General features: G+C 34.3%; 1 protein-coding gene across 2 annotated transcripts in view; it reads left to right on the forward strand.

Annotated features, from left to right (window-relative positions):
• LOC121379569 (CCR4-NOT transcription complex subunit 6-like) overlaps nucleotides 1–15,250 on the forward strand; it is a 98,181-nt gene extending 82,931 nt beyond the window's left edge. For both annotated transcript variants that reach the window (XM_041508217.1, XM_041508216.1), the window contains 5 exons: nucleotides 3,229–3,383; nucleotides 3,759–3,910; nucleotides 5,679–5,900; nucleotides 6,829–7,003; nucleotides 7,623–15,250. In XM_041508217.1, the coding sequence (XP_041364151.1) occupies nucleotides 3,229–3,383; nucleotides 3,759–3,910; nucleotides 5,679–5,900; nucleotides 6,829–7,003; nucleotides 7,623–7,899 (981 nt within the window). In that variant the 3' untranslated portion in view covers nucleotides 7,900–15,250. The remainder of the gene's footprint in view (nucleotides 1–3,228; nucleotides 3,384–3,758; nucleotides 3,911–5,678; nucleotides 5,901–6,828; nucleotides 7,004–7,622) is intronic.
• The last annotated feature ends 9,861 nt before the right edge of the window (nucleotides 15,251–25,111 follow it).

Here is a 25,111-nt window from a genome sequence, read left to right on the forward strand (position 1 = left end):
TGGTTTTGTAGAATTAAGTACAAATATATGTTGACAATTTAATTTTAGCCTGTTGTACAGTGTATTTCTGGCATATTAGATTAAAATACATCCTTTGTGATTGGCTATGGGGGAAAAAATCCACATAATCACATTAATGATGATGGAAGTAACCAAACAAATGCTGATAATAATGTTAGTGGATAAATGCATATTATTCTGTCATCAAGTTTTTTGTGATTACAGTGTATCCACATAATTGGTGGTGTGTACGGGGGTTAGGTGGGGTTTTTTTTAATCCAGTTATAATATGTTGGAGGTTTCTTTTTTTAAAGTTGACCTAGATCTAAATTATGTAATAAAATTGTTGAGATGGTTTCAGGAAACATACTTAATTTCCTGCAGTATAACCAAGTGTGGTTATTATACAGACCAAATTCTAAGCCCATGGTATCATGAATTGAGTGTTATTGTTTCCTATCTACTCAGAGATACTTTACATTAACACCAGCTAAAGGGTTCTGGCTGTCAGTTATTATGTTGATTTTGTTTCCATGGCAAACTTGTTTGCTGCAGAATAGTCCCAAGTTTCAAAGACCAAGTATTAAAGTAAGACTCCATATTTTATGTTCCATCATTACATTCCATGCCAAACCACATACTTTTGTTTGTTTGATCACTAGTTTGGGTGGTATTTGTGGAAGCAAACATGTTTACGTTAACTTTTTCTTCTGTCGTCAGTGTTGAATCATTTTGATTTTAAATGAATGTTTTTAAGTTTGTTTTATTTTTAAAAAACCCACACATTTGGTTTGCTGTTATATGTTCTGTAGTGTGATTGATCTGTGTGTTTGTGTAAAAGGATTGTTAAGTAATTCAATCATATCAGATTGACAGGTGGTAATTAAGAACACATAGGTGTCATCCAAGCGAATGTTGTCGACATGAGGTATTACTGTACTTTGAGTGTCATATTGTTTTACATCACTGTTTACATATGTTTACCTGACCTAGTGGCTAGGGCCCCATTTCACAAAACACAGTAAGCCTAGTTTCAGATGTAAATGTAAATCTGCGACTAAACCACAGTTCTTATTACTGTTATAGTACAGCAAATATAGTTAGAAATACACATATTTCATTTTCTTTTGTCTTTAAAATGCTCCATCTTCCGTAATGATGCAATTTTCTGCATGAAATAGATGCCAAACACGTGTAAATGCATGACCAGTATAACTACTAGTAGCAGATATTAAGATGTTTAGTGAAATAGATCCCAGGGTCACATTGTCCACATGGGGTATTAGTATACCTGGCATTTCTCAAAATATAACAATTGCATATCGTTTTACATCACTGTTTACATATCTTTACCTGAATCCTAGTGGCCAGGGGGGGGGGGGGGGGGGGGGGGGGGGGGGTCAGAGGTGGTGACCTCAGTGTCTTGACAGGCTTTAGATAAGCTAACTCTTCAAGCAGTTTTATCTGTTGACAGTGTCCACTCAGTGTCTAACATTTAGCAAGCTGACAGATCGGCTGATGAATGTAGCATTAGTATAGCATTAGTATCCCACACTGGGCAGTTGCCACCATGTTATAATGCATTTTCATGAAGCAATCCATGTTTATGTTGTCAAAGATACAGGGTGCCATTAGAAATGGTTGTGCTGCATTAAGACATAAAGCATTTTTTTTAAATGTTAGCATGATGTTAAATGATTACTAATTTACAGTGGCACAGGAAGGTGCCAAAAAGTGGGGGGCATACTTTTATATTTACACACTTTTACACTATTATAAAGCAAAATATCTGAAAAGTGAGGGGCATGTACATGCCCCCCCCCCCCACCCCCACCCCCCTTCCTACGCCAGTGATTTATTCCCGTGGGTTAGATCATTTGTTTTCATAGATTGCTGATTTGTTCCTACAGTTTATCAGGGTTAATGTTGCTGGTAGCCAAATCACTAAAGGGGAACTGAAGTGGAATTTTCCATTAAATCTCAAATAGTGTAATTTAAAAATTGCTCTCTGTTTGTAGATTTATAATGGTACAGCGCTCACGTGATCGATCTAGTGTCAGTTCCCATCGGTGGGCCCATTGGACTATTTATTGTTCCAGCCAGTGCTCCACATCTGGTATCATAAAGGCTGTGGTATGTACTATCCTATGTGGGATGGTGCATATAAAAGATCCCTTGCTGCTAATCGAAAAGAGTACCCCATGAATTGGCAACAGCAGGTTTCCTCTCTCAATATGTGTGGTCCTTAACCATATGTCCGACGCCATATAACCTACCTTCTTATCTCAACAACATGAGACTGATCATGTCACCTAAACATGGAACAAAGATATTGCTGGAAGAAAAGAAAATCTTAATTATGTTATTTACTGTCTAAAAAAAATAAAGGTATTAACTGTGTGAATTTGTGTAATATTAAAAATGTGAAGTTGACTAAGATAAGAATGTTTCATAGATAACTGTGATATTGTGGTTGCTATTTTAAAAAATTAATGAAGATAGATGTGATTTATTGCTTGCACATTAAAATTGTCATCATTTTTGTATCAACCAATCTACTATACTTGATGTATGATTTTCGAAATATTTTTCTTATCTCGATGTCAATACTAATTCATATGTGTGAGCCTTACTAATGTGAAGCACTTTTAAAAAAAAATCACATTAAACTAAATTGCATACATCCCTGGTGAAAGTGATGACTAACAAATAGTTACAATTTAAACCAGTCCCCTTCAAAACAAAAATAAAAAAGGGTTTTATTATCTATATTTCTAGACTCCGATAATCAGCACCATTCCCAAAAGGTTAGGTTTTTTATTCTCAATTTTGGACTAAAAAATTCCCAATCCAAATGTAAATAATTCCTTTTTAATTACTATGTAAAGATCATTTTTTAAAACGATAGAACACTTGACAAACACCCCTTCCGTTACTCATAACATTACATAACGCAAAATCAATATATTACTTTGAATAAAGTATATGTATAGTATTACTTTTTAAAATTTTAACTTTAAGTTTTTAGAATGAACCTGAAAATTCCCTTTTTTTGTAAAACAATGCTAAAATTCACAAATTTTAGAAATAAAACCCTGCAAAAGAACAAAAAACTCATCTCAGATGTCAATCAAATATAAAGTGTGTTAGTGGTACATTGAACTTGCAGCCTTTATACTTATTGGCAGATTAACCATTTTTATAAATTTGATCCTTACGTTTCTTCAGGAGGTGGAAACAGATCAATTCTACAACTTGTTTCTACCAGAACTCAAAGCTGATGGCTATGATGGAATATTCTCGCCCAAGTCACGCGCACGGACCATGTCAGAACAAGAGCGCAAGCATGTGGATGGTTGTGCAATCTTTTTCAGAATGAATAAGTAAGTTTTAGATTCAAATACAGTCAAAAAGGAACTGAATGCTTGTCTATACTTGACAATGTGTGTATTTTATCACTGCTTCTACACACATGTTCAGACCATTAATTTTATGACTGATTGCATGTCTTCCTAAAATGACACATAGCAGGAAAAAACCTTTAATTTTAGTGGTGTCGCATAATTATTTACTATAGTGTTACTAAGTGTTAATAGGACTTGTTTTATAATAATATTATGGAAAGTTTGTAGAACACCTTATCCAATAGGTTTTACCTTTAGCTAGAATACCCAGTCTGAAATTGGAAAGATTGTTGTGTTGGGTTTGTGTGTATATATGTTCTGATCATATTTTTTTTTTTGATCTTTCATTTGTAGATTCTCACTTATCAAAGAACACTTGATCGAGTTCAACCAGATTGCCATGGCGAATGCCGAGGGCTCTGATGACATGTTGAACCGGGTGATGACCAAAGACAACATTGGTCTGGCAGCTATTCTAGAGACCAAAGAAGCCATCTATGAGAATGGTAAGTAACACCAAAGAAAAACTTTTGATTCATTGAAGGCGTCCTGTTAAAAGAGACATACCCCTTTTACACTATAGGTAATAGAGGTACCATAACCAACGGAAATTTCAGTATGGCCATTCAAGAAGTCCGAGCCAAAAGTCAATGGATTTTGTAACACAAGTATTAAATTTTCTCACACGGGATACTTTTAAAACACTTGACCTATGTAAACAATCTATTGGCATGACCAGTAATTACTTCATATTAAACCTTTATTAATTCACTCTAATACTGAAACCAACTATGGGCTGCTGGTTGGTTCTGTTGTCGTGTTGCAAACTGTAGACCATGTAGGCGGGACCATGTGATGACAAACTTGCGAGTGTCCTCACACTGAAGTCAAGTGTATAATCTGGTCACGTGACTGGTCACTCTGATCTCAGGATGGCAGATTGTAGATTTATGTGGAATGTGCAAACTGATTTACACTGGCTAATGATTGGCAGGAGCCTGCCTTGGGCTGTAGAAAGGTCAGGTGATAAGGACAATTACTTTCTGGCAGTCGCTGGCCATGTCTCAATACAGGACTGTGAAGGCAATTTGGCCAGCAGTCAGAACTTTATATAAAATCATATATGAAGCCTTTTTATGTAAAATGAAACAGATTTGGTCAATATATTGTTATTGGATTTATCGATTGTAGAGCACTGAAGACATGCAAACCAACTAAGCTAATAAAGAGGAAATTCCATCCCCTCCATGGTTGAATCCAAATTGTAATGGCTTTCTTTATCAAAAATGGTGGTTGGGTATGGATATTGAATTCATTTAGTCATCTGTTAGTATTAATTGTTCTTGTTAAAATACAATAAATACATGTATTAGTATCTTTGTTTATATTCACTTATTTATTTTGTATAATATAATAAATGTGTGCTTAAAATTGTGTCAGGCCTCAGTTCTGTAACAGACTTTACATTTTGAGTTGAACAAGCCCCGAACTTTAATTCAAACTTCATTTTGGTAACAATTCAATTACACATTACTATTTTACATTTAAAATTTAATCTATTGGACACTAACTATGCATGTTGTCATTACATATAGTATTTCAACTGAACATACACAAGCATCCCATATAGCGAATACCTTCAAGAGTACTGTATTTATTATTGTTTTAGGCTGGATTTGATTCAGTCGTTTGAGTGCTCGCTTGAGGTGCTTGCATCACAGGAACAAACCACCTCGGTGGATCCATTCAACTGATTGTTTTTTTTTCTCTCATTCCAACCAGTGCACCACAACTGGTCAAAGGCCGTAGTATGTGCTTTCTTGTCTATAGGAAAGTGCGTATAAACGATCCTTTGCTGCATTAAAAAAATGTAGCATGATTCCTCTAATGACTACGAGTCAAAATTTCCAAACGTTTGACATCCAATAGCCAATTATTAATTAATCAATGTGCTCTAGTTGTCTTGTTAAACAAAACAAACTTTAGCTCTTTTTTTAGATGCATGTTGCATACAGTTTGTAATACATATAAACCGAGATAAGAATATTATTATTATCATCATTATTAAATCTTGTTCTCCATTTAAATTGTTATGCTTCATTTAACTATGTTGACAAATATGCCCTTGAAATCATGCCCTTGGTTCAGTGTGTGTGTGTGTGTGTGTGTGTGTGTGTGTTTTCTCTGTGTGTGTGTCTGTGCCTGTGCCTGTGCCTGTGCATGTGTGTGTCTGTGTGTGTGTGCATACGTTTCATTGGTTGTTTCCCTCCCCAGGTCCACCTCCTCCCGACAAGGGTTCCCAGAAGATCCTGGTGGCGACCGCTCATATCCACTGGGACCCGGAGTTCAGCGATGTGAAGCTCATCCAGACGATGATGTTGATGTGGGAGTTGCGCCAGTTCATCGAGGAGTTCTCCGGTCAGAAGATGCGTCCCGGCGAGAGTCCCAACATGCCCGTGTTGCTGTGCGGAGATCTCAACTCACTTCCAGACTCAGGTGGGTGCATTGCTGGCTGGCTGGCTGGCTGGCTGGCCACAGCACCTGTTTTACTACCTGACATACAGTCCAATCTTGCTGGGGCAGAACTTAGTCCAGTTGTAAAGCACTCGCTGGCCACAGAACCTGCTTCTTGCAGCCCATGCCTGACATGTAGCCCCAGTGGTAAAGCACTCACTTGATGAGTTGTCGGTCTGGGATCAATCCCCGTCAGTGGGCCCATTGGACTATTTCTCGTTCCAGCAAGATCTGAATATGACGGCTGGTACATCAAAGAGGGTGATATATGCTATCCTATCTGTGGGGTGGTGCATGTAAAAGATCCCTTGCTACTAATGAAAAAATGTAGTAGGTTTTCTAAGACATGTTTGAAAAATGCATTAATTATTATTTCTAAACAAAGACATTTCAATGCCATTTCGTAATATGCTTTATGGAAATATTAGTTTAAATATTTGATGTAAAAATACCTTACCATCAAAAGCAAAGACTTTTTCTTCTAAATGTTATATAAGCAAAATGAAGCTTGGTTGTTATTTTAGTGTTTGTTATTGCATACAAATATATAATGTATATATAATGTATTTGTAAGTTGGGGTTTCTTGGGTTGGGGGGGGGGGGGGGTGGGGGGTTGTTAATTACAATTTATTTTTGTGCTTATATCAAATTAATGTTCAAGCATACTGTCCTGAGCACACACCTCATCTATCTGGGCTGTCTGTCCAGGACAGATGGTTTGTTGTTAGTTGTTAATGAGAGAGAAGAGGGTGTAGTGGTCTTATACCTACCCACTGAGATTGAGTTGTTAAACTTGCTCTGGGTGGGAGCCGGTACCGGGCTGCGAACCCAGTACCTACCAGCCTTATGTCTGATGGCTTAACGACAACACCACTAAGGCTGGTTGTAAGTTATTATTTCTCATCTGTAGGTGTTGTGGAGTACCTGACGTCGGGAAAGGTGGCAGCTAACCACGGTGACTTCAAGGAGATGTGCTATGAGGCGTGTCTCAAGAAGATAAACCACGCCAACGAGAAGGAGTTCTTCAACCACAATTTTAAACTTGCCCGTGCCTACAATGATGTGATGCCCTACACAAACTACACGTAAGTTGCTTCTCGGGAATACTTCACGTGTTCCTCTGTACTTTCTGCATGTATAGTGCTCACTGATTAAAATTAGAGTAATTTTATATTATTTTCAGTTCCTGTAGCCCCATTCCATGACTGGTATATGAAAAAGTGCATATAAAAGATCCCTTGCTGCTATGGAATAAAATATGACAGGTGTTCTCTAAGACGTATCTGCCAGAATGATCAAATGTTTATCATCCAGTAGCCGATGATTGGTGTGTCTTTAAACAAGACAAAGTGTTTCAGTGAATTAAAGTTAGCAAGAGAGACAATCTCTATAAAATTTATTTTGCATATAAAAAGAAAATTTGAGGAAAAAATAGCAAATGGGTGAGTTGGATGTTTCCTTTTTCATTGGGGATTGTAGAAAAGATTGTTCTGATTTGTCTGTTGTATGCAACCGGCTGAATGAGAAAATGTTTCTGATTTACGTATTTGTGTGTGTCACTTTGAATGCAGGTTGTGCTGCTGGGGTGTCATTAAACATCCATTCATTCATTCATTCATTAAACATCCATCCATCCATCCATCCATCCATCCATCCATTCATTGAATGCAGGCTAATCTGTTCCACCTTTTTTTTTTTCTCCAGGTACGACTTCAAGGGAATCATTGATTACATTTTCTATTCACGTGACTATGTAAAGATTTTGGGGATGCTAGGTCCACACGATGAGGAGTGGTTCCGACAGAACAAAGTGATTGGCTGTCCTCACCCCCACATGCCGTCTGACCATTTTTCATTGTTCATCGAGCTGGAGATGTTGTACCAGTCGTCCAACAGCACTCGACCGAGCCTCACTTCTTCCACTGCTGCCAACACCCAGGCCTCCACCGCCACCACGGTCACGACCAGTAAACCAAGATAGTGCCATACAGACACTCCACAGGGGGCTACTGGTCTCACTGACATTACAAACTTCATAGATTAGAACATATCAGATGTGTCCACATGTAACGTGTACAGAGAAATTCATCACAAGCAATTTATTACGGAACATGATTCATTTGTGTATATAAGTATTCCATTGTTTTCAAACTATTTGCCATCCCATTTGCATTATGTTATCACAAAATGGGAAAAAGGGTGGGATAAAAAATTTATATTTATATACGAAGCACTGCCGTCATTGCAGAATCTTAAACATATTTCACCCAGATATTGTAGGATTTAGGTATCATTTTTGGTTTTTCTCATTCTGGAATTTTTTTTTTTTTTTTTGATGTACATTCAATGTCAATGGTGCTGACGAAATAGGTTATTTGGTTGCAAAGTGTGACCAATTTCTCTGTGCACAGCTGTAATTTATCCATGTTATTTCTGTGTGTGAATGTAGTGATAATTTCTTTTGAAGGAACAAATCTTTTTTATCAGTCACTTGGTGGACTTCCTAACGATGTCTGCATGTGTTCTTCTCATTGTTCACATGATTATCATTGTTCACATGATTTATTCCTCGTGGACTGCAGAATAGGTTTATGTCGAAAGTGTAGAAAGCAGAATGATATTTTGTAATGATTTATAACATTTGATGTAGGCTTGAGATGGATACTCGGGTCGTGTGACATTATGTTGTTGTCAGAGATGATTTTCATGGCACTCTTATCTGCCTTCTGCAGACGTTCTTATTTATATACAAGATGAGTGTACAATTGATTCCCATTTTCTGTCTGATTATTAAGTCTTGTGGAAGACTGTGCTCCATCAGTGATGGTGTGTATTTTTCCATGATGTGATAGCTATAAAAGATAAATAGCAAGCTATGTAAAATAACATTGTTTGTGAAACCAGTAATAGACTTGTTGCCAAAAACACTTTAAAAAAAAAGTATAACCTGTCACACACATCTGCAGTCACCTGAATATAATATCTATATGATCTTGTAAAATATAAAATACAGATGTTAGCATATCTACTGCGACCTGAAATTTTCTAAAGTCAAAAAATTAACTGTTAAAAGATATTGTGATTTTTAATCTTTTAAAAACAACAAAAACAACTAATGTCACTAATTTTGAGCAGTTAACCTCCAAAGTAACTATGAATATACGAGTATAAAAGCTAACCCTCAGATATTAATTTTTCAGTAGTTATTAAATTATTAATTCAAGGTACAAAAAAAACAAAAACAAGTGTTATGTGACCTTGACATCTGACATGTTCATTTTGCAAGTGACAAGTAATTTTTCTGTTTTTAAATTGTGACAAATAAAATTATTTAAAGATTGGGGTTGTGGGGTTAAAAAAATATTTTTTCAAATGTTAATAATGACATGGAATTCCAGAAGAGTGGTAACATGGTGCCTACACATCTTGACTTTGTGAAATTCCAGAATTAACCAACAAGCAAGTTTAAGCGGTTACATGTTTAACATTTCTAATACACATTTCTTAGTCTTTCTTATTTTATAATCAGTATATTCTAAAAACAAAAATGAAGTAAAAAGTGAAGATATTTATGTTGAAATTAATACACATTTTTTGTCTTTCTTATTTTATAATCAGTATATTCTAAAAACAAAAATGAAGTAAAAAGAGAACATATTTACGCTGAAATTAGCAACAAAACAATAAAAATAAAAATGAAATTATTTTGTGTGAAATGACTCAATTTTAGACTACTCGGAGCAACTTTTGATGGTTTATAAGTGAATTTGAAGGGTTTATATTCACCTTCAAATGATTTGTCTTAACTGTATATTATAAAGATACCATACTAGTTTTATGTTTGTAATATAATCTCTACATCAGAATATGTATGTTTATTTCTTACATTTGGTTAATAGGTGGTTGTTGTGTGTGGATTGGGGTGGAGGTGGGTGTGTGTCGTTTTTTTTTGTTCTGATTGCGGAGGTGTATTTTTCATCCACATCAAGCACATTTTTAATACAATTTTCATAACATGTAGCAGAAATGTTGAATATTTTTAAACACATTAATTTAAAACATTTATAAATTAACAGTTTAAAAATATATCATTATATATATACAACTATTATTGTAGACAACTGGTTTTCAGACAAAAAAAATGTTTAATTCAAAAAGCTGTCCCTGTTATTTTTGTTACTATCCCACACATTTTGTATTCAGCATCAAGCTTTGTAAGAAATGTAAGGTTTCGTGGTTAAGTCATTAAAATTCATTTCTGAAAGCAAGAATAGTAATACAGAAGAGGAGTGAATGTTTATTTTCTTGTGTTGCAGCAATGTAAATGTTTATTCTGTTGTATTGCAGCAAGGTAAATGTTTATTCTGTTGTATTGCAGCAAGGTAAATGTTTATTCTGTTGTGTTGCAGCAAGGTAAATGTTTATTCTGTTGTAATACAGCATGGTAAAGTTTGATTATTTCTTAGGTAAGGTTAGTGAAGCCCACATTGTCCGAGTTAACAAGTATTTTAGCGACAAACATCATCATCACCCCAGCAGCATTATCTGGTATTTCACAAGCTAACACTATCAGGAATATGATCTCAGTTTGTACATAATGCTTTTACCAGGCTTTGTGTGCAATACATCATATATTAACAGTATTGTCAGAGCTTAAGCTTAAAACTGGTTTAAATGGCAAGTTTAAACTCACGTAATCATCTTCATTCTTTTTGTATATAACATTCGGCATAACTAAGTAGTGGAGAATGTATGAGAAAGTGTGGACTCGTTAAAAATAATTCATGGGTGTCCATAGGAGCAATTTAATTATTTTTCATGAATCCACACTTTGAAGTGCATTCTCCAATTTAATTCATTATTCATTAAATTTTTAACGTGACTGCCTAATTAACGTTTATATAATTTTTAATGAAAATATTGATTAACATGGTACGAAGTAGTTACAAAACCAATAATCCATCCTTTTGAATCTAACTTGAATGAGATGTGGCCAGTAATTGGTAATTTTCTATTTAGTTTTATCATGACAATCTTTGTTGTTTTCTATCTGAAGACATTACTTTCCCTGCTATGTAATAATGTTTAGAAGGCTTAAATTACATGTTCATTCAATGATGCAAATGCGTGGCCTTGTAAGCTGAAGTGCTGTACTTGTTTACAAGGTACTAGTTCTCAGTTGTGGCTTCCAATCCCTGACATTGGCGCAAAAAAAGAGTTCAAATTGCATTGTTTCACAGTTGTAGATTCTTAATAACAATCAACAACTTTAGAACAATTATGCAATGTCACAGGTATGGCTTAACTAAAGGGACACAACTCTTAAGTGGGCAATAGTAAACAAGTTCCATTTTGTCATGGGAACAAAATCATTGGGATCAAACATGATTGTTTTGTGCTATTTGATCTGATTTTGTACACTTAAACATCAAACTGATCAGATACCCACCCATCCATCCAGTCCGACAGACTGATTGTTGTATAGAAAATATTCTATGCAGAAAGTTTAGTTGAGTGTTGTGAAAAATTAGGACTTGTCATTATTGTAAATAAATAGCATATACGAGTTGGAAGTCGAGTATTGATCCAGCTGTTCGCGTGTAAGAAATGTACCGCTGTAATGATTTGTATTCAACAATGTCGTGGCTTATGGTTTTGTTTTGAGGAGGAATATGAGAATCATGTGTTTTACAGTGATTAAAACATTTATATTTTTGCTTATGATAATTTTTGAACTGGCTTTCTTAAAGTATATTTCTATAATAAACTTAAGAATTTTAAAATCTTCTACAGACTTTGGTAATTGTCAGCTGTTTGTTTCCACCAAGCCACATGCTAAAAAAGTAATCTTAGGTATTTAAATTTAGAATTTTTCTTACTTACAATGAAATTGAAAAGAACTTTCTTTTTTCTAGGTCAATGGATTAAGCACTTGTTGTTTGATTAAATTATGTTTAGTATATTCTAAGTGCTGAAATTATATTAAAATTGAGATTTTTGTATCGGTTTGATATATATAGATGTTTTTATCCTAATTTATTTGAATTTCATTTTAACACAATACCAAGCAACTCTTATTTCATTTTGTTGCTAGTGGTAAGGACATTTGTGATAACTTTTCAAATATGTATACAGGCTCTACATAATACACTGTATTATAAATATGCCTGTATGATTTTTAGCATTTTGTTATTGTATTGAAAATAATGGTAAATCCGTTTAGGATAAGATTTGTGTCTGTTTTGATAGTAGTTTAAATGTATTTTGACCTTTCTTTTAAATATGTTTTGCACTATGTTGTATTATTGTTCGGTTCCTGCATCTTCTGACCAAATGTGCATTATTCATAGAATGCACAGAAATTTATGGCTTTCTAAAACAGTAACGGTTTGCAATATATTCAGTATTAGTGTCATGTTTTTGGTTTTGTAGTGTGTGACCATTTTGATTTTCACTCATTTCAATAATAATGCTCCTTGAATAGCTTATAAAGGTTTTGATTAGATAGCATGAAGGAAAATGCAGTCGAGAGTTCCAAGATTGAAATCTGTCAAGAAAATATTTGTGTGTAACTTGATTTCTTGATCTACCACCAAAGGTTACTTGAATCAGGGTGACAATTCATGCATTGTTTAATACTCTCCATCGGATTAATAAAATTTGTTACGGTATAGCTTTGAATAAGATAAGATATTATATTAATATTTTGATTGCTTTTAACATTTTAGTCCACTGCAGTCACAGCATCATTGAGAAAAGAGAATTTTTTTTAACTGTACTTCCTAAGATATTTTCCAAGAGGTTTTAATTTCAGTTTGGTATGTGGACGAGTTGATGTTAGTGTTTTATGTTGTATTTACTGTGGGAAAGGTTAGCGATTGTTAGTACTGCTAGACTAGTTAGGTTTTCTTATTTCAAACTGATGTCAAATGAAAGCGTTCAGATAACGTTTTGAAAACGGCTAATTGACAGATTATATCTGAATGGGTTGGTGGTTTTTTTACTTACGCGGATTAAAAGCTACACTTCTGTAAGGCAAACTCTCTGTCAGAATTTCAGGGGTTTGTTTTAGGGTTTATTAGTTTCATAATTAGAGAATTGTACTGTACAACTAAATAGTTATGCTCAGTGAATCACTAGTCGATCAATTAGGAATTAAATTTCTGTATTGGACACCACATAATTTTAATACAGAAATACATGTGGCTTAACTTTCTGTTCAATACAGACAAAATCTAGTTAATGCATAGAAGTGTCCACGAAAGTATTGCTGTGTGGAAACTGGCAAGATTATGTTGTTTACATTATTGTTCACTCTGGTAGAAATTTGCTGAATTCATGTTCATGAATACGGTACTTCAAAAATAAATATAATGATGTAAACTTTTCATTCCTGTTTCATAAAATATTTAGGAAGTGTTTAAATAAAAAGATAGTCGAAAGTAAAGTCAGGTCTTTGTTAGATAGATTTAAATCTGCAATACATCCTTATAAATGCTAGCAGTAATATGTGTTGATTTAAATCATTTAATGTCTAGACTCAGTCTTTAATAACTTTTTAAGACTTTAACATCATGGCAATGTCCAATAAACTGCATACATTTGAGTCAAGACTATATGCATAGACTAGGTGTCCTTGATTAAAGGAATTCGTCGTCCTAATACTGTAGAGCCAGCATGTTTCAGCCATGATTAGTTTGATGGGTTTTTGTTGTTTTTTCTGCTTGCTTGGTAATTGGGCCACCTTTATGAATTGTTTCTCTCACTGAATGTTTTATTGGGGAAATTGAAAAACTTTTTTTTTTTTTTTTTTTTTGTGGATTTGAGAATAATATAGCATGTCATTACCAGTTGTATGCAGGTAGTGTCCTTACACTGACCAGTCCAGCAGGTTCTCTCTCATTCAGTCATGTTTTATTTTATACCAATTGGCAGCCAACTTTGATCAGGGTATTGAAATGTGATTGTTAATATGGTTTTTATCATTGTAAAACTACACTTTGAGAGACCGTACATTTATCATCGTCCTGTCAGCAATATATTGTTTAATATTACAAAAACGTTGTGAATAAAGAAAATCAAACAATATGTTTATTTTTGTAGCTTGCCAATTAAAAGTCCGATTGTAATATCACATTGTCAGTATAGTTTTTACTTCGTAATTCTGGTGAAGTTTTGTTTTCACCATGTACATATTTGTAAGAATGTGACTCCGACTAGGAATGTATCTGGTTCTTCAACTCATTTTAAACATTTCAGAAATTACCTTTGTAGAGTGCCCCAAGTTTTGGAATAAAATTTATATTTGTGCTGCTATTCATTTACACATTTAAATAGCAGCAATGAGTTTCTAAATACTCACATAAAGTTACATTATGCAACACAAACTTGTCAAATTCTATTGTTTTATTTTGTTCCTGCATTTATAAAGCTGTTTTACTTGGGGTATCAGTTATTCTTTGTCTATTTTACTCCGTATTTTTGGGGGTCATTTTACTAAATTTCTTTTAGCATCTGGATATTTTGTAAAGAACAAGACAAGGATTATAAATATCTTTGTATATATATGTATACAAAGAAAATATTTAAATCTGCATTAACTGCTTTATTTGTAACATTTTTTATTAAGTTTACAATTACTGAAATATATTTAATATGATATTTGAATAATGTGTTGCATACGTGTGATTCATATTTTAATATTTGAATGGAAGATAATTTTCGGTTTTAAAGAGAAAGTGTATACATTTGGTTGGTTCATTTCTATAAAAACTAAATGTTTACACATTTTAACACTTAAATTGGGGCATCCAGCAGATGTAATTTCTAACCATGCATTATTTATCTATTTGGAAATTTGTTTAGCTTCACTAATATGACATTGTTTTCAAAGCTGGGTCACAGAAATAAATTCTGTTATTAAAACAAAATGGCACAGTTTGATATCTTTTTACTACTTGTCTTTTAAAACAAAAAACAATTACAGATGTTTTATTGATGTTTTGTTATTGATAAATAAGCAACGAAAAGTATATGTGGTTTAGTGTGAGGACCAGTTTGTGTTGACTCAGGAAACATTGCAAGCATATGCAGCTAACAGGCATAGGTTCAGAATGAAGAACAGTTTAGACAACATTTGGACATTTTGTATTTTAAAATGAACATAGAACAAGTAGGGTTTTTTAGAATTATTTTGTATAATGGTTTAATATTCATTATCTGTGAAGTCATTTCACATTCCCTCTTTGTACTCGATACTCCTTTTGGCATTTAGACTAATTTGTATATTTTGTGTCATTTCCTAAAAAGTCTAATAAATTGTGGAACAGTGATGGTTTTTGTTTTGTCCTAAAGTTACATTATTTGGATCCTATATCTGCAGTATTTAACGGGATTGTTTTTATCTGTATTTGGATTGTATTTCGCTGTATTTTGTAAACCTAGTTTTAAAAAAGAAAGTATGTTATTAATCATCGGCTATTGGATGTCAAACATATAGTCATTTTGACAGTCATAGAGAGGAAATCCGCTACATTTTTCATAATGCAGCAAGGGGTCTTTTAGATGCACTTTCCCACAGACAGGAAAGCACATACCACGGCCTTTGACCAGTTGTGGTGCACTGGCTAGAATGAGAAATATTCCAATAGGTCCACCGACTGGGATCAATCCGAGACTGACTGCGCATAAAGCGAGCGCTTTACCACTGGGCAACCACTGGCCCGCCCATAGTTTCAAGACCTGGCAGCACCAAAACTAGTTTATGGTATTTTACCGTTCTACATAAGAAAATGTACATATAAACGATCCTTTACTGCTTTTTATACGCTGGTTTGATGGGTATGGTATGGTGTTGTCTGTCCATAAACATTTTGTTTCTGAAGAATATCTTTCTTAACCGTTCATAAAGGATCCTCAAACCTTTCATGTAAGTACAACTTTGAGATTGTCATTTTAACATAACTAGGTCACCACAAAGATCCCTTACTGCTTTTTATACGCTGGTTTGATGGGTATGGTATGGTGTTGTCTGTCCATAAACATTTTGTTTCTAAAGAATATCTTTCTTAACCGTTCATAAAGGATTATCAAACCTTTCATGTAAGTACAACTTTGAGATTGTCATTTTAACATAACTAGGTCACCACAAAGATCCCTTGCTGCTTTTTATACGCTGGTTTGATGGGTATGGTATGGTGGGGTCTGTCCATCCATAAACAACATTTTGTTTCTGGAGAATATCTTTCTTGATGGTTCATTAAGGATTATCATATCTTTCATGTAAGTACAACTTTGAGATTGTCATTTTAACATAACTAGGTCACCACAAAGATCCCTTGCTGCTTTTTATACGCTGGTTTGATGGGTATGGTATGGTGGTGTCTGTCCATCCATAAAATTTTTGTTTCTGGAGAATATCTTGACGGTTCATAAAGGATTATCATATCTTTCATGTAAGTACAACTTTGGGATTGTCATTTTAACATATCTAGGTCACTACGACCTAGTTTTTAAGCATTGCTGCACATTGAAGGAAATCCTTGTCTGAGCCACATCTTCATTATCAATTGATATAGGATCATCAAACCATGCATGCATGTACAACTTTGGTTGCATATCATAACTAGGTCACTACAACCTACTTGTTAAGCATTACTGCACATTAAACCAAATCCTTGTGGGGGACATATTTTCCTTGTCAAAACAACTTTCAAATAATGTGTGCTCCATCAAACTCCAGATGGGTGTATCATGTACCTCAGGAGTACTCTTTGATAAAGAAAGAAAGAAATGTTTTATTTAACGACACACTTGACATTTTTTTTTACGGTTATATGGCGTCAGACATATGGTTAAGGACCACACAGATTTTGAGAGGAAACCTGCTGTCGCCACTACATGGCCTACTCTTCTGATTAGCAGCAAGGGATCTTTTATTTGCCCTTCCCACAGGCAGGATAGCACAAACCATGGCCTTTGTTGAACCAGTTAGGATCACTGGTTGATGCAAGTGGTTTACACCTACCCATTGAGCCTTGCGGAGCACTCACTCAGGGTTTGGAGTCGGTATCTGGATTAAAAATCCCATGCCTCGACTGGGATCCGAACCCAGTACCTACCAGCACCTACCAGCCTGTAGACTGATGGCCTACCACGACGCCACCGAGGCCGGTCTCTTGATAAAGAGTAGCTTCCCTCTTCTCTCTCTACGATGTGTCGAAATACAACTTCATTTAAAATGTTCAGGTGTCATTAAATGTTGCTTTCCTTTTCTTTATCTACCAAAATTGATTGAAATGGACAAAGTTTAAAAAACCCATGTGTTTTGTTTAACAAGCACATTGATTTATTAATCATCGGCTATTGGATGTCAAATATTTGGTAATTTTGATATTTAGAGGAAAAACCTGTTTTTCCATAAGTAGCAAGGGATCTTTTACATGCACCATCCCACAGACAGGATGGCACATACCACAGCTTTTGATATACCATTCATGGTGAAATAGGTGATTTGGAAATATGTTGGTCTAGATCTGATTAAAATGCTCCAACCTGTAACGGCATATAAAACTAGAAGATCTGAACTTTCAAAACATTTTAACAAAGTATACTGGTAGAGGTGAAACCGGCCTCTCTGGCGTCGTGGTTAGGCCATTGGTCTACAGGCTGGTAGGTACTGGGTTCGGATCCAGGCATGGGATTTTTAATCCAGATACCGACTCCAAACCCTGAGTGAGTGCTCCGCAAGGCTCAATGGGTAGGTGTAAACCACTTGCACCGACCAGTGATCCATAACTGGTTCAACAAATTCCATGGTTTGTGCTATCCTGCCTGTGGGAAGCGCAAATAAAAGATCCCTTGCTGCCTGTCGTAAAAGAGTAGCCTATGTGGCGACAGCGGGTTTCCTCTAAAAAACAATGTCAGAATGACCATATGTTTGACGTCCAATAGCCGATGATAAGAAAAAAAAAATCAAATAAAACACACTTTACTTTTTTTTGGTAGAGGTGAAAAGTCGAACATATTTCTGAGATCTGCATTAAAGGGGTAGCATCAAAGTCATAATAACCAAAATATTTATTCCTTTTTCTTTTTTATTCATTCTTCTGGATGTTTTCAGTTTATATTTTTCCTTTACGATTCTCCCAGAAATCGCTGCTTGTGTCAAGTCACATTACAATTTTGATATTCTTGAGTGAATAATGTCAATGTTATATGTGGGAAGGAAATTGTTTATTTAATGACACACTCAACACATTTTATTTACAGTTGTATGACATTGAACATATGGTAAAGGACCACAGAGATATTGAGGGAGGAAACCCGCTGTTGCCACTTCATGGGCTACTCTTTTTTTTTCAGTTAGTAGCAAGGGATCTTTTATATGCACCATCCGAGACAGGATAGCACATACCACAGCCTTTGATATACCAGTTGTGGTGCACTGGTTGGAGTGAGAAATAGCCCAATGGTCCAGCCCACTGACAGATTGATCCTAAACCGACCGACATTTATAACTGAGAATGTCAAGGGATGCAACCACTGTGGTAATTGTTAGAAAGCCCCTAGTACATGTCATTGTGTAATACTTTACACATTAAGAAGTCTTTCAAGTAGGTTTTTTTTAGGAATTGTAAAATACAAATTGATAGAAAACTGTATGTAGCATCGTAGTGTAATTTAACATGGTCACTAAAAACAAAATCCTTTAGGTATTTTTAACATATCCCTCCATATTTTAGCAAAATGTCAGGTTTCGGACAAGAAATCTTGCATAAAATATAGGAATCGAGCATGGTCAAAAAAAAAAAAAAATTGCAAGGTGTCCATCTTTTGAAAAATGGTAGGTAATGCTGGTGCCCGTGTACCCCCCACATTTCATAAGCTTTTATGAAGTGATTTTCTACATTATAAAATATTTGCAAGAATAATAAAATAAGAAAAGTAACATTTACGATAGGATTCACTGCCATCTAGATGGCTTTTTGGACTGGAATTAAAGTTGGTGGTGATTGATTCTGCCAGAATCATAAAATATGATATAATCTAGATATTGTGGGATTCCATCTCATAATTTTACACTTTTGACCCAAACTTAGGGATTCCTGCAAGCCATAAAATCTTAAGTTAAAAAAGTTTGAAAGCAAGTCAATACTTGGGTTCTGTATTGATTCACATCATCAGCTAAATAAGTTTGTGCATCTCCACACAGAGACTTTAACGAGAAACTCCAGACACTTGTCGACCTGAAGTAGCAGTGAAATTCTCACTAGCTACTCTCCAGTTGGAGACTAGATACAATACTCTCCAGTTGGCGATTGGATACGATACTCTCCAGTTGGAGACTAGATACGATACTCTCCAGTTGGAGACTAGATACGATACTCTCCAGTTGGAGACTAGATACGATACTCTCCAGTTGGAGACTAGATACGATACTCTCTAGTTGGAGACTAGATACGATACTCTCCAGTTGGGGCATACAAGTTTAACAAATAACGATATGTGAAAAATATATTTTAATGCATAAAACACACGTTGCACAAGTGAAACATGACAACAATGTTAAGAAACAATAATCTCGTAAGCTAAATAGTGACAATTGGAGAAGAAACATCACAAAGGTCATTAAAAATAGTACCCGGTATTAATATTGTAAAGAGTTCTGTTAACATGTATACAAATTAAAATTATTTTGTCTTAATACAGAAAACAGTTTTATGTATACTGAGGTCGTATACAGTGTCCATCACATTTTGTTATTGTAATGGTTATTTCATTAACAAGCAAACTGAAGTCATTTGCTGGAAGACATTAGAAAACAAAATGTCCAAACATAAATTGTAAAAAAAAACCCATTACATTGACATGGATTCCACATATTAGACTTAAACCATATCACCTATATCAACTTTGTTAAGATCTCCTACGATAAAACAAATGCAATTTCTGGAAAACTCTTCAAGAGGAGCGGAAGCCACCTACCCGGTAAGTATGTGACGTAATTAATCTGACGTCATGTTGAGTGTGTGATACGTTAGTGCATGTCATGACGACGTTAAATTACATTATATCGATCAACCCCTCTTGAAGAGTATTCCATAAACAAGCAAAATGGCAGACAGCAGAAACTGCATGTATTTTGCCTTATGTGATCTCATTGAAGTCGATATCAGTAACATCGTCACAGTCTCATATGTGGAATCTGTGTCACTGTTTTTTTCACGATTTGTTTCTGGACAAAATTTGGTGGAAATCTAACAGTAATTAAAGGTAGAAGAGTAATTTATCGTAGTTGTTAACAATTTGGTTCAGACTTTAGAGCACATCAACCATTGGATGTCAAACAGAGGAAACCTGTTACATTTTTTTCATTAGCAGCAAGGTTGTTTGGGGTTTTTTTTTAATGCACTTTTTCACCCACAGGACAACACATACCACTACCTTTGCTATACCAATCATTGGGCATTGGTTGGGATGGGAAAAAAACAATCTGAGAATGGTCCACTGATGGGTTTGTTCTTATTATCCAAGCACCCCCCCCCCCCCCCCCCCCCAGTGAGCGCTCTACTGATCGAGCTAGATCCCACCCCCTTGTTTGCTGGGGGGTTTTCATGTCTCCCAGTGACTGGTTGTTCAAAAGCTATGGTATGTACCATTCTGTTTGTGAAAACTGTATATAAGATATCACCTGCTAACAAAATTTTAGACACCAACAAACCATACTCAAGTGTGCTTAGGTGTTATTTAACAAACAATCTATTGTACGTAAACATAACAAAAACAATAGAGTGACTACACGGACTAACAGCTGAACTGAACATCACTGTAAAATAGTTCAATATGTAAACAAAACGTGTTGGTTAAGTAACAGATGTCAAGCACAAATAAAACAAGCATCACTAAATACTGAAATGAAAAAACTGAAGTACTACTACTACATTAAGAATAGAAGTTAAACCAGCAGGACATTGGTGTCAATGTAACTGTAAAGCCCATCATTGTCAATAATGTGCTGTGCATCATAATGCTCGGTAAAACGGATTGATCCATATTCCCATTTCGTGTTCACGCAATTAAACATATAAATCAAAAAGGCACACAAATAAGTGCTGTAAAAAGAACACAATAAACACATGTCCAAACATCATTATACTCTATAGCACTTTTATGAAATAAACATTGAGCTAGAAGCAAATAACAACAGATAGATTAAAAGAGTATAAGTGACTAGAAAAATAAATATGGAAAAAGAAGAAGAAAAGAATCCTAAAAGAGCAGACACCAAAAAACTAAAGCAGAGGTTTGACAATACTATCCTCACCAAGTGATACATTTCTAGCAGTCTTCTTAATATATACAACAAGAGCTGTTGAAAATAGGTCCTTTCTCTATATCCCAGGGGAACAGCATGAATTTGAATTCAGCTATGTCACAAAAAGAGTTACTCTGCAAAAGAGTTCAATGGTAGAAGTTTGATATCCAGACTGCTGAGACAGAAACATATGAAAACTAAAAGTGTGTTCTCATACAAACACCCACAAACACACACGTGCACTGTTTTGATCACAATGTCCCACTTCAAATAAGTGCAGAATAAAAATAAATATTAAAAATGATGGACATTCTTTAAAGGGACATTCCTGAGTTTGCTGCAATGTTTTAAGATGTTATTGACTAATAAAATATTTCTACGATTAAACTTACATATTAAATATATTTTCTTGATTAGAATATTAGTGGCTGTATATTAAATGTGTTTCTGGTCGTTTGTACTAGGTTAATTTTCATTTTAAGCCTAAAAAATATTTTTTCGTACGTACGAAATTATTTGAAGACAAAATCCAGTTTGGGCTTCTTACAAATATTAAGACAACACATTGAATATACAGACATTGATGTTCTTAACAAGAAAATATATTTAATATGTAAGTTTAATCGTAGAAATATTTTATTAGTCGGAAACATCTTACAATGCAGCAAACTCAGGAATGTCCCTTTAAGCACTCTAAGAATAGCAAATTTTATACAGAGTTTGAAATGAAAACCAAAGCTGTAAATTCACTTCTAATTAAAAAAAAAAAACACTGTACATAACACTAAACAAGGCACAATGGTTTCGCTTTGGTTTTTAGATTAAAATGTACTTATCTAAAAAAAACTGGTAACCATGTGAACATCCCAAACTATGTACAGTTGAGTCAGAGTTGTCTCCCTACTAGCGAGTTTCAACTCTGTACTCAGCCTGCAGTTTCCATCAGTTAGTGTTTCACATGAGCTCTTTATCATAATGTGTAACACGACGTCATTTCAAGTAACTTGTAGGCATCTCATTTCATTTCCAGTTAAACCACAATAATTTATTTTTCTTTCCAACTACTTTATAGCCATATGAATGGTTGTAAGGTTCTTAATTTTTTGCATTCATATCTCAATATCTCATGCACCCCAACCTCGCAACTAGCACTACTTTTGTACATTTAGCCAGATTATTCACACAACTATATTTATATAAAAAATTCTAACAAAAAATAGACAAGACACAAAAAACAAAATTATGATAAATACAATTTACTAGTTTTAAATTAATGGAAAAGGATATAACAGAGTAGGTGGCTAATGAAATAACACTCAGTGGCTTGCGAAATATAAGAAAGATCATATCAGACACTTTCAACAATGTTACATGTTCAAGACATGTCGGCAAAACTGAAATAGTCCCGTAAGCTGTATAAATATTTCACACATTCCCTTCACCAAAATATTTAATATACTCTTCAAAATAAGGACCACATCTTAAAATGGGAATAATTATTTTTAACTTGCTAAAAATAAGTGAAATAATGTTTTGATTTACATTGATTTTGACCTTGCTTACAGATATATCCAGTAAATGCTAATGTAGCAGTTTCATTCACGTGAGATTCATGAGTACTATATTAAAAACGCAAAACAGAAGTTTTTCTTTTTTAAATGATCGTGAACTCCAAAAATCATTTCCCTTATTTTTGAGAATTTAAAAATAATTACACACATTTTAAGATGTGGTCCATAATCCTTTTTGAAGTGTGTATAAAATGAAGACCACAAAAGGGATAATTAAATAAGTACTCTCTCATACCTTGAAATGTCAATCTTCCTCTAACTTGACTGTATATGACTGATCTAGTAAACATCATATGTTCATTTTATGAACAAGAATCTCAGTAACATTCATGCAGCTAATCAACTGTAATTTAAAATTTTATTTTAGGTACATTACCTAATTGATTACAATGATTCGATGAAAAATTAGTAACACGACAATGCATGAGATTCAAAAGTAATAGTGATAAAAAAAAAAATACAACCCTGTGGTTCTTTTTACCAAAAATTATGAAAAACAATTTGGTAACCATCATCTTCAGTTAGCTTGGCATTCAAAGCCCATTTGAAGACATTTACCTGTGGACAAACTAATACCAAAAAAAAAAAGTGTATTTTGTGTATGGGTTTATAAAATTGTCAGTGAGTTTACTTCTGATAATAGGAAATAACAAATATAAACAATGTTTTCTCATTTTCATCAACACTATACAGGGAATAGATTTTTATATGCACGAAAAAAATTTTATTGGATGTATTACAACACACCACCAATAATTCCCAAGTGTTCTAAAACATTTCTTATCAATGAATGCTTACATACTTAATATTATGTGATTACACAGTATTGATAACACCATGTAAGAGATTCGTGAACACTAAACTTTCATCAGTCTGTATGTGAATAAAAGCAGACTCTATGCACTACTACTTACATACTGGTACTTATAACTTCAATGGATGTATCACACATACTTCATTTTCATTCACCCAAATAAAAACAAAGACTGCTTCATACATCTGATCATAAAAATACATAAACTGTTATTATTTAAATGGTTTAAGTAAACGGTATGAAGAGTACCATATAATCATGTGTTAAAAACTTCCACACACATGTACAATGTCCAAGCCAAGCAGGATACATGCCCTGCAAATGCCCACAGCAGTCGGCAGTGACGTGGAGTTTGTCATGGAGTTTGTCATGGAGTTTTTAATTCTCCACAGCACTTTTTTGCCTTGGACTAAATTCAGGTGGGTTTTTTTTATTTCAATGGCATGTTTTTTTGCTGTGGAGATTTTCTTAATTGCAAGGGCTGAGATACCATCCTAAGATTTCTCTCTGCAATATTTAATTTTACTGGTGGTTTATATGTGACAAATACTCGGTGGAAAATACCCTGAGATAAATACCCTGCTAAATAATTGTAATGACTAAACATTTTCTCTCATTGGTTGAAGGTTACACATAATATGAATCCAGCTGTAAATTCAATGGATGTATCACACAGTTAATTTTCATGCACCCAGATAAAAATGAAAACATTGGCTCATTGCTTCAATCATGTCTACACACAGAAATATATGAAGCATTCATCATGAGTGTTTTTTTAATATGAAAAATATCAAGCAAGTCATTGCTAATAGGTATTTCTTGAGGCTCTGCTGAGACGAATACTGATTTATTAAACAAGGTTGATGTTTTACATATTAAAAAACGTGTAGAGAATTCTATTTATCTTTTGACACTTCTAAAATAATATGTTAATTTGATATTTAGTAATTCAGTTCTAAAGAAGCCTTCATCGGTAATATGACGTCATCACAATTGGCACAAAGGTAGTTTGACATCACACAAATTAAATCTTATCAAAATTTTACTCTCAGGTTTGACAGGCTTGTAATAATGACATATTGATGGCAATAAGTATATTAACTCTGTTAATACTCCAAAATATCAAATGAGTTTATGTCATGTATATTCTGGGTAAGTTATAGGATAAATTAAGTAATAAAATGTACACAATGATCTTCTAAACCTACTACCAGGTGAAGAGACTAATGAAATGTAAAATGTATAAATAAGGTCGATGAATGGTTCAGAGGTGGATCGAACCAATGATCCAAGCATCTCAATAAAAAACAGATTTGGTTTTAGCCAATTTTCAAATGTACAGAGCATTTCCTTAAACATGATTCAAAATTGGTTAATTTGAAGACAGTTTTATTAGCCAAACACTAAATGTTGTAGCCACTTTGCATAAAAATTAGCAATATGCTAAACTGGTAATGCACAGGGTGATCCCTGAAGAATCAAGGTGGTGTGT

The sequence above is a fragment of the Gigantopelta aegis genome, chromosome 8 (assembly GCF_016097555.1).
Source record: "Gigantopelta aegis isolate Gae_Host chromosome 8, Gae_host_genome, whole genome shotgun sequence".
Lineage (NCBI taxonomy): Eukaryota > Metazoa > Mollusca > Gastropoda > Neomphalida > Peltospiridae > Gigantopelta > Gigantopelta aegis.